Source organism: Meleagris gallopavo, chromosome Z, assembly GCF_000146605.3.
Source record: "Meleagris gallopavo isolate NT-WF06-2002-E0010 breed Aviagen turkey brand Nicholas breeding stock chromosome Z, Turkey_5.1, whole genome shotgun sequence".
Lineage (NCBI taxonomy): Eukaryota > Metazoa > Chordata > Aves > Galliformes > Phasianidae > Meleagris > Meleagris gallopavo.
The window spans coordinates 30711934-30723098 of NC_015041.2; the positions used below are offsets into that span (position 1 = coordinate 30711934).

Genomic DNA, 11165 nt, shown 5'->3' on the forward strand with positions numbered 1-11165 from the left:
AAAAAAAAAAAAAAAAAGTCCAAAGCTAGGTAGATTTGACTTTTAAAAGGAGAAATATAAGTTAAACATGGCAAAAATACAATGTATCAAAAATACATTTCCCTGTTCCTCTTCATTCAGCTCTTTGCCCTGTTGTATATGGGCCATTTGTGCGTGAAAAGTCTTGTTGATCTTCTTCGTCCAAATCCAAGATGTCTGGGATATCATCTGACTCTGAAGACAGGTCTGTAATAGTGAAATCTGGAACCTGCGTAGGAACAAAATTTAAATAAATTCAAAGGTAGAATTAAATAAATGTTGTACTCCTGACTGAAATCAAGAGATGAAGATGTTCAGCATTTCTTGAAATCAGACTAAAAATACTAAATACAGAGCTAAATATGTTCAGTCACAAACGTGTGGTATCAAGGCCAAATATCATTAAGCTATAAAGCAGTTGCTTGGAAGACGGGATTTTATAGTAGACATGGAATAGAGCTTAACAGGTTGGATGGGTCCTTGGGCAGCCTGATCTAGTGGGAAGTGTTCTACTCACAGCAAAGGTTGGAACTGGATGTCCCTCCCATCCAAACCAGTCCACGATTCTGTATTTAGAATGAGTAGGGCACACCACCATGCTCAGTAACTGTCTGATCACTGATATTTTCTCTTTAAGCTAGGAACAGGATATTTCTGTTTTTTCTGACCCTGTTGATCCTATTGATCATAGGGTAATCAACCTCTCTGACTGAAGTTGGTGTTTTCTTAATTTTCTTAGCACATATGCTGCAAGCAGTTAACCCCATTAATGTAAGATGTTCACGGCCACAGAAACAATTTTAAACTGGAGTGTATTGGTGCAGCTGAGCAATACAGGGTTTGTCTCAGTATCATTAATCTCAGTTTTGACTATGCTAAATTATTTTAAAAGAGAACACATTACTACCTGCATCAATGTAGCCAAAGTGGTGCAAATTCCTGATGTTATAGGCTTGCTTAGGTAAAAGACCTTCACTTTCGTATCACTTTTGTGTTTAGTTATACTCTCTCTTTCATAGTTGATAAGAAGTTGAAACAAACTAGTAATTATGCAACAAAGAGTAAGATCAGATAGGACCCTTCTTCATACCACCCCTCCATAAGATTGTTATATCTTATATGGACTAGCACAAAGCTTACAGAACCTTTGTATGAAATTATGCAAAACATACTTCAGCAGTTTTGCTCTCTTAGAAACCAAATGTTAATGTCAATATTAACTTAATTTTGAACTCACATCTTCTTTTTCTTGCTTTTTTTTTTTTTTTAGAGCTGAGCCACTAGCAATTTGAGAGGTAATTCTTATTTTGTTTGCTTTCAAAACAAGAACTCATCTTTAGTCATCAGAGACTGTAGTATCCAAGAGATCTATTTTCAGTCCAAGTAATTTAACAAAACTTTAACAAAACATGCACAACATCAGCAGCAAGCTGTACATTTAATATTTGCTGATTATGCAAATAAAGAACAGATCATGCTCAAAAACTAACAAAATTAAGTTCAACTTTCTGTTTTTATGTCTCTTTTTAACCAGCTGCCTTAGATGAGGGTTATTTTGGATGGTTTGAGATTTTTTTGTTTTGACTAAAGAGCTTTTTATTTTTAAAATGCAGAAATGATCTATCAGTTGTTCCTAAATTCTTTCACTATTTCACTAGCTCGATAGTATTACTGTAAGCTTCAGTTTAGAAAATACTGCAAAAAATCATGATCTACAGAATTAAAGAGATTTCAAGAGCTTTCCACCTTTTTTTTTTTTTTTTTCTCCCCCTTCTCCAGTTTGAGGCAAACTAGCTGGAACCCAGCAAGTCTATTGCTTTTACGAATCTTGTAATTTGGATTTTGCCAATATGTATGCTGCTATGGATGTGCTTGTGAAGTTTTCATACTGTGTGGAGGTTTTTTTTATGAATGCTTGTATTTAATACTTTTCAGCCAATTATGATAAGCAACAATGGCAAGTGAAAAGGGAAGTTTCAACTAGCATGAATGGAACAAGATTCCAAGGTCCCTTCCAACTTAATTCCATGGTTCTGTAAAATGTCAGAGCTCTGTAGCCCAAACAAAACCCTTGTGTTTTTTGAACTAAAAGTATACTAAGTTGATGATTCTAAGTTTCTTTGTAGTGTATCTGAACTGTTTGATATATGCAATAATTAAGAAACTAGTAAAATTACAGGGACAATTTATGAGTAGGCTCTTTTAGTATTTTAGGCTTTCAAAATGAAAGGATCATTTGAGTTTTCAGCAGTTATTAGAACGTTAATCATTTTCAGTCCATAGGTTTTCATATACTGCTGCAAAAACGTATGACTGGAAGATATCTAAGTCATGCTTAACTCTAGTGGGCATTTTAGTAGACATTCTTTCAAGCTGTGCTAGAAAAAGTCAGAAAATTGTATTCTGAGTGTTGTAAGTACAACATAGTCCAAGGATAAACTATCTAAGATTACCAGCAAGAACATATCCACATAAATTAGTATTGCAGTTCAGTTCAAGCACCCAGTGCTTTCCTCATTAGGAAAAATCTAATGATTTAAATCCGAGGACTTGCATTTGATATAATAAATTACGATCATATTAATCCACCATTATTTAGCCTTCTCTTCCACCAACCATGGTTCCTAATTCCTTAATATTCTGTACACTTGCTTTCTAAGCAAGTTAAAAAAGAAAAAACAGTAGAACGATACAAAGTTTTTGTACAGTGTTTTGGAACAAAATACTGTCAGCTCACACATTATATAAATATTTAACCAGTCATTCCTCTGTTTGTGGACACCAGTTGTAGCTCAGCTGTAAAAAGTCAAAATAACTTATGCAGAAGCCACACAGCGATACACAGTAAGATGAACATTTCTTAGGACTTGACACAGAAATTTTTTCTTTGCTTTTGATTCTGTCTTCTTGCTGATCATTAGTAAGGCTAGATAACCCTCTACAAGAGTATGATCTTGAGTGCATTAAGGTAGAAAGATATTACTGTTGCAGTAACATCAATTACTACTGTTTATTTCTCACTCTTCAGACAGTGAGCCATTTATACATCTTATTTGACTTGTCTTTTCAGTATGAAGGTCCGTAGCCATACCTAAGCTTTAAAAAATATGCATAAAAATGAGATTCCCTTCATTGAATGGATAGCTGCTTGCAAACCTGATTAGCCCCACTCTCCTTCAAAACATTGCTACAAAGGGTGCATCTATAGCTCTTGTTACAGAGATTAAAAAGAATTTGGTCAGTACTTAAAACATAATTAATTGCTGAAAAAGGCAATACTCAGAGGCTTAACTCAGGTTCTAGATGGTAAGATATCTTGCTGCCTCATATTAACTTAGACTTAAAAATCCCCCATGCAAAAAGCAAGTATTTAAGGCTGAAAATTCTGGAATCCTGATCTGTAGTCTTCTGTCATTACAATTTTGTTTACTATATTTTTTTAAACATTCCAAAAGTTCTAATCCACTCCCATAAGAAGGCTGGAGTGTATGCAACTTGTTTTAGTTCCAGGAAGGAGGTATTGCTCCATGTATAAATATGCCACCTAAATGTATCTTTGACTAGGGGACAGGCTTCTTTGAACTCCAACTTTGCATCACACTATTTGATGATCTCTTTGAAACCAAGACCATTGCTGCTACATTAAATGATTGCAATGCACAGAGAACCAGATTTACCTGGAGAGCTCTAAACCATGGCATCTTATTTCTGAGTAACAGTAATTCCCTTGCAGAACAAGGAATCACAAGACTTACTCCAAAGTGAACAACTCCAAAATCTTGAGTGTTAAATTCATATCAGTCAAGTTCAAAAGATGGTACGTAAAGTTAAAGAAATAATTTATATGGCTATAGGAAGCCCGCAGCCAAAGCAGGTAGCTGGGAGTCTCATACTCAGAGAACACCTAAAGGGAAGAGAATGTTGACTTTTGTCTGTATCCTTTTTAGTCACTGTAAGACCATCTGCAAGTTCACAGCCGAGATCATTAACAGTAAGCACACAAAAAAAATGTAACAGTAAAGCAAAGACTGAATGGAAGGGTAAACAAGAACTCAGAAGGAAGATATCACTTATCTATACACACAGACACACACAAACATATTTTTAATGTCTACTTTTGCATTGCAAGCTTGCTTTCTCTCAGACCCAGCTTGAAAGAGTCGCAGAACAGCAAGTTACAAATTTTGCACACCACTCAAATGGAGACAGACTTTGGCTGCTGAAGCATTTATTACTAAGGTACAAAATGAATTACAAAAAGTTGGCTACAAAAAAAAAGCATACAACAGCAGGCAGCTGGGTACAAACAGCATGAATCTTGTCTTTTTACTGTGTTAAGAAAAATACACTTTGATAATGATTTAGTCAAGTTGCTGTGTAATACAATTGTACTGTTAGTAAGAGCACTGGCACAGCATTTAAGTAACTCCAGCTGACCTCAGTCAGAAACCCCACTTTCTGCTATGGATTTCCGCACTTATTTTCATGAATTAGGTAGCAGTTCATTTAAGACAGCCAGATACAAAATAATAAAACGCATAATCTGCAGCAAATACAGAATTTAGCTAAGTACACTTAGCTAAAATACAAAGCTTTTAAAATGCATTTCATACTACGTAAGGCTATTACATGCTGGACTTCTGCAAGGCCTTTGATATCGTTTTCCATCACATCCTTATCTCTAAATTGGAGATATGAATTTGAAGGATGGACTATTTGGTAGATAAGGACTTGGTTGGAAGGCCACAGCTAGAGGGTTATGGCCAATGGCTCTGTGTGCCAGGTAGAGGCCAGCAATGAGTGGCATTCCCCAGGGGTCTGTCCTGGGACAAGTACCTATTAAAGTCTTTATTAAATGACATAGATGATTGGATCAAGTGCACCTTTAGCAAGTTTGCTGATGACACCAAGCTGTGTGGTGCAGTTGATATGGTAGAACAAAGGGATGCCATCTAGAGGGACCCTGATAAACTTGAAAGACAGGCCCCTGTGCACTCAAAGTATAACAAAGCAATCCCAGATACGTATACAGGGAGATCTTCTTGAGAGTAGCCCTGTCAAGAAGGATTGAGGGGTCCTGATAAATGAGAAAATTTAACATGAGCCAACAGCAAGCACTTGAAGGCCAACAGTACCCTGGGCTACATCAGAAGAGAGATGGCCATCCGGGTGAGGGAGGTGAACCATCCCTCTCTACCCCACCCTTATGAGGCCCCATCTGGAGTTTTGCATCCAGGTCTGGGGCCACCAGCACAGAGAATATACTGAGCTTTTGGAGAGGGTCTGGAGGAGAGCCACAATGATGATCAATAGGTGGGAGCACCTCTAATATGGAAGGAGGTTGAAGGAGCTGGGCTTGCGGCTGTGGGTAGACTTTGTTATGGCCTCCCAATACTTAAGGGGGGATTTTAAAAAAAAAAGAAGAGTTAAAATCTCTCTTCTGTTTAAAAAAAAAAAAAACCTTGGCAGATAGCAATTGGAGAAGGGGGAATGGTTTCAAACTAAAGGAAGGAAGATTTAGATTAGATGTCAGGGGAATTTTTCTGCTTAGAAGGTGAGTATGGCCTTGGAACAGGCTGTCCAGAGGTTATGGATGGCCCATCCCTGGAGGCATTCCAGGCCAGGCTGGATAGGACCCTGGGCAACCTTGCCTAGTGCATAATCTAGCAGTTGGCAACCCTTCCTGCAGCAAGGGGCTTGCAACTTGATGATCCTTGAAGACCTTTCCAACCCAAGCCATTCTGAGATTATTCTGATAAGAAATTAAACAAGTGAAATGCTTTTAATTGCAATTTATCTAATTTAGAATAAAACGATTAATACCATTAATAAGCAAGGTGAGGTTTCTTGACTTTAAGGACAAACAAGGCATCCTGACAACAGTAAGCTGCCAATTCCTAGGCACTTAATCACATGTCTGTTTTAGAATAGCTTACAACACATTTGTGGGAGAGTCTCTTCTCACCACTCCAAGTTTTTTCTCCAAGGCTTTTTGACAGCTACAGTTGTTAAACATCACTTGTTTGGCCAGTCTGCAGAGTACATATATGCTGTGCAATTTACTCAATATTGTGTTCAAGCTGTTTGTCTTTCTGGCTGGAACTTTTCTCCCCTTCACCTTCATTGCCAGCATGCTGAGGGCCAGGCAGTTGTGGGTAAAAGGGACCTACCAGCCAGTTGAGCGGTGTGTTGTTAACAAGATAATCCATCACATCATCCAGAGACTCCTTCATTTTCTTCAGCTGTCCTTTGCTAGTAGTAAGAAAGCTGTCTGATAGTTCCTGGAAGGAGGATGCTGATCGGAAGGTTTCATAGACATCACCAGCCATTGAGCGAACACTGTAAACCTGATCTTGCACACTCTGTGGCAGCCCCTGTATGCTCGTAAACAGTGTGAGGCAGGTGGTCTGAAGCTGCTGAGTGAGACTCTGCGCAATAGCTAGAGTTCTTGACTCAATGTGCTAGAAATAAAAGCATGACAGCCCATCAGTATATTTTTAATGACTATAACTAGCTTCATGTTGTTCAAGAGACAAGGGAGAACAAATAGGGCAAAAGATGTAGAAGATAATGTAATAATGTTTAAGAATGAAGAGTCAGAGATAAAGAAATCAAGTTCAAGTACTTTGTCGAACAGAAACACAGCTTCTTCCTAGCAACAGATAAGCAAGCTCTTGTTTCATCTCTGGATAAGAAATGATAGCAAATAAATATATTCTAGTCAATGAGCCACTGTTCAAAGCTACATATGACTCTACTCCTCAAACTGCTTTATACTAACAAACTGCTATTTCTGTCTGGCCATAAAAGGGAATCCTAGCTGATTTAGGTACAGATATCTAAACAGCTCATATGTTGAGCAGGACGACTATTCTTTTGGAAGAAACAATGAATCCAATAGTGCTTGCAGGAAAGTAGGCTTGTTTATGAGTCAGGATGTCCCCTACATTTCATAGTAATCACTAGGGGTTGTCCTGGGCTTCAGCATTCAGAGTCCACATTTGCTCACAAGTATTCTGTGCTATTAAGATGTTGTGCACTATACAGACTGTTAGTTTGCCAATGTCACCTTGACAGTATGCAATGCATTTATTTCTAGTTTACATTTACATCTATTTACCTCAGCACTATGCGATTCATCATCATCATTTTGACCTGTATTTTTCTTCCATTCTACCCAGGATTGATAAAGCTTTTCCTGAGCACCAAGAAGTTTCTGATTGGCACTATTCATGTTCTTTCTGGCATACTCGATCTGAAATACAGCCAAACAAGGAAGTAAAGAAAGAGTCCAACACAGTTTCATTAGGGCTTTGTAACCCTTTTGAGCATCTGAAGTTCAGAATAAGCGACTCTGGGGAATGTAGCACATTGCTTCTCTTCAAAGAGAAAACTAGAAGCAGTTTACTTCTCTCTCTACCTGAACTATTTTACACTCCCCCATTAGCTTCCTACAAAAAGGAATTGGAAGTACATAGAAGGCCATAACTTTACGCACAATTCCTGTTGCACATAAAGGTATGTAGATCAGATTACTGAAGTTCCCAGAAATGCCTAAACACCCACAGCAAGAAAAGCAAGCCCATGAAGCATCCTACTTTTTAAATATAGAGGAATTAGTTAAAGCACACTAAAGTGTTTCCAAACTGCAAGACATTATCTTCACTAAGTTGTATCAGAATAGTAAGATCTTTTTTAAGATGTTATTTCTATTTCTGCAGTGTTCAAAATTAAAAACAACTGGTAGTTTGTTTGCAGGTCAGTTTGACATAGGACCTCTCTGTCTGGTTGTGAAAAGCACCAAGTATGAAGTTCTTAATATTTTGAAAAAGCATTTAATCAGGAAGCAATCCCATTTTCCTTCCCATGTCGCTTTTTCTCAGTACTCTAACACTACACCAACATTTGCATTTTATACCTAAAGCAAAAGCTTAAACTTACCAGACTAACAGTGTTGTGCAGCTGAGAAATTGTCTCCTGGCTTTTTTGTTTAGCATCTCTCACTTTGTTTAAGGCTTGTTGGTAGGCACGTGCACGGAACTTTGAAGACAGAGATCCTAGTCGAACATAATAACTTGGCTTTTGGACTTCAACTTCAAAACCTTCAACTTTTGCAGCTTCTCTTTCTGGTAATTGGAAAGGAAGCAGATTGACCAGTGGGAGAAAGGTTTAGATTAGCAAGATAACTTTGTTTGCTTAGTAACAACTGATTACTGGACTTGCTCACAGTCTTAACGAGAGGTTTAGTTGATAGAATTCTAAAGTGTAGGGACCTAACATCCATTCTGCTTGACTATCTATCAACAAGGCAGTTTGAGAAGCACACGCCCCCTCTCCATTATTAACAACTAGTAAACAGATGATTGCTTATTTTTTTCTCCAGCATAAGTATTCCAACAAAATTAAATCTTGAAATGGTCTTACCTAGTTCTGCTTCTGTTAGTGGGAGATACTGGTCTACAAGGGTCTCTGATTTAGTGAGAGCACTGTCCATTCCACTGCTCATCATTTGCACCACATGACTTCCTAAGACAGTGTTGATGCCACCATTGACAACAGACTTAGTCATTTCTACACTATCTTGCACTGCTTCTTTAGTCTTGCCCACAACTCCAGTGATTTTGTGAGCAACAGTTTCCTTGGCACCAGTCATAGTGGTTGTTACAGCTTCTCTGGCTCCAACAACTACACCCTTAGCGTTGGCAACAACCTGCCAAAGAAAATATATTAGTTCACAAAAATAAGTAAGATTTGCTAGGGAGAGCTACATAACCCCAGAAACAATTATACTAAAACTTTTACCATTCTCAGTTATCTAAGAATAAATTGCACTAAAAGCATACAGATGAGACAAAAAAAAAAACTACCATGCAGCCTTCAGCTCAAAACTCTTCAGTAACGTAAATAACACATTCTCTTCCTATTGCACAGGAAAAAAATACTCAGAAAAAATAGATGCCCACCAGTAGCTACACCTATGTCAAACAGGGGGCTAACTTCTTTGAAGGAAAAAAATAAAAATAAAAACTGGGCTCAGTGACCTTCCAAAAGCAAGAGGGTGTTCTATAGAAACACCCTTTATCTCCTCATGGCTTCTAACCTGTGAAGCAAATAGTTTATAGAAACTCTCCTCCTTGTATTTTTAAAGATAGCAGAAATTACAATCAATATACGTGCTCTTCTGTTTAATGTATGTACATGGAAAGGACTTACCTTATCAGTGGGTTGATTCAGTATAGGAAGTCTCTCTTCAATTTTATCAAGACCTATACATGCATAGTTGTTGGCAACCACAACTATAGAAAAAAATAATAGTTAAGGTTTCAGTTTGTGTCTTAATTCCAGGTGATATTTCTTCTTGGAATGGAGTTCACACAACAGCACACACAAAATAGCTTCTCCTGCCTTTTTGCGAGATTTGAGGCAACTAAGTCTCAAAAAGAAGACAGCTTTTACCATCCCCTAAGCAAGCTCACTAGCTGGCACAGTGCCTTTTCTTAGACCTTACAAGCAGCTGTTGTAACAAGCTGAGGCATAGGGCCTTCTGCCAGAATTAGGAAACTGGTTACAACAGTCTTGTGTTTAAATTTGGCAACTGTGTCACAAGTTGTTCTCTTGAGAGAAAGTACAAAGTAGCATTTGAAAACAGGTGAAAGGTGAGAAAGGTGTTGAGCAAGAGACTACTTAACCACCCTGCAACTCAAGAGGAACCAGTCAGTTCAGTGTTACAAAAGCTTGAATTTGGTTAGCGTTTGGAATTCCCCCTCCTGAAATCATACCCATCGTGTAATCAGTTCACGATTACATCACATACATCAGTTACTCAACAAGCAATGCAACAGGTTCAGTCAGCTCCAAACCAGCACAACCATGATCAACTGTAAGCACATCCAGATATAAAAAACAATCAGCTGAATTAAAGTTATCAGCAATCCCATATTAGTCTTACTTTGTGGTTCCAGTTTCTGGATGATAGGCATAGCACTAGTCATGGCTACCGAAGTAATTGTCCTCACTCCTTTCTCTGCTATCTCACATACTGACTTCAAATAGGGATGGTTATCCTTCGTGGTGATGTAGGCTGTAGACACCATATCATAGGTGGAGCTCACCAAAGGAAGGTTTGCTACCCTCGACACAATGTTCTGTTTAAAAGCAAAGAGGCTAGTTTATTCATTTTTCTAAGCTAGACAGTAAAAAAAAAAATAACCTACTGGGCTAACTTGAACTTACCTGTTGTGGATCAATTGCTGCTAATGCCATTTTTTCAGGTCTTGAATCTTACAGAACCTATGAGAGGAGCATATCAAAGTTAGCATATCCTCATAAACAACTTTATCTAACCACCAGGCTTTCAAACTGACAAAATTCCTTTATAATCAATCACAAAGATAAAGAGGATTAAAGATGTGAATTTTCTTGCAAGAAAGAGCTATGTTTTACTTTATTAATTTAAAGTTCAAAAGCTTTATTTCTTAAGTGCTTTCTTCGGGTTAGGTAATACAAGTAAGACACAGGCTTGGGGCAGAGTGACTGGAAGACTGTATGGAAGAAATGGACCTAGGGTGTTGGTAAATGCTTGGCGAAACATGAGCCAGTGTGAGACACCATACTAAAAGCTTTTGTCTCAAAGATTACTGTGGAATGCAAGGACAACTGGAGGTGTCCCTCCCTTTACAGGGGTGTCAGGAACAAGGAAGATAAGTGGAATGTTTGCACACCAGTCACATTCCAATCTACTCCCAAGATGTGGAGGTTCAGCCTTGTGTGGAGCCCTTGGCTTCTCTGATGTTGATAAGCCTGCACCGGACTATACAGTACATATAAGGATTCCACAAAAGCAAAAACTTTTGCCTGTATTGTGTGTTCCCAGAGTCATGGAACATCACAACACTGGTGGGGGTTATCTCTACATTCAGATGATGAGCCCTTGCTTTTATTTGTGATCTTTTTACTATCACTTTCTTCATCCCTCTTCCCATCCCCACGCTTAGCTAACCATGACTTCAATAACAAACTGTTTGGGCAAATACTTGACTTCATTGCGAGTCTTAATCTCATGTTGGATATACATATCATGAACCTTCTTGTTTCTGTTAGTTGAAGCAAGACAGCCAGTAATGTGCCCAGATGCCAAGAAGGCTAAT

At 38.2% G+C, this 11165-nt stretch overlaps 1 protein-coding gene across 4 annotated transcripts; it reads right to left on the reverse strand.

The window, feature by feature from the left end:
* Nucleotides 1–6: 6 nt before the first annotated feature.
* On the reverse strand, nucleotides 7–10459 carry PLIN2 (perilipin 2). 4 transcript variants are annotated; one of them, XM_010725691.3, is made up of 9 exons: nucleotides 10252–10363; nucleotides 9968–10163; nucleotides 9232–9314; nucleotides 8443–8728; nucleotides 7960–8144; nucleotides 7139–7273; nucleotides 6189–6479; nucleotides 3774–3922; nucleotides 7–247 (listed from the first exon to the last, which is right to left on the reverse strand). In XM_010725691.3, exons 1-9 carry the CDS (start codon nucleotides 10279–10281, stop codon nucleotides 43–45), a joined length of 1560 nt encoding a protein of 519 aa, XP_010723993.1. In that variant the 5' UTR covers nucleotides 10282–10363; the 3' UTR covers nucleotides 7–42. The 4 variants fall into 4 exon arrangements, with proteins under 4 accessions (XP_010723993.1, XP_010723994.1, XP_010723995.1 ...); XM_010725692.3 differs by lacking the exon at nucleotides 7139–7273 and having other exon boundaries at nucleotides 10252–10459; XM_010725693.2 differs by lacking the exon at nucleotides 3774–3922 and having other exon boundaries at nucleotides 17–247.
* Nucleotides 10460–11165: the final 706 nt, after the last annotated feature.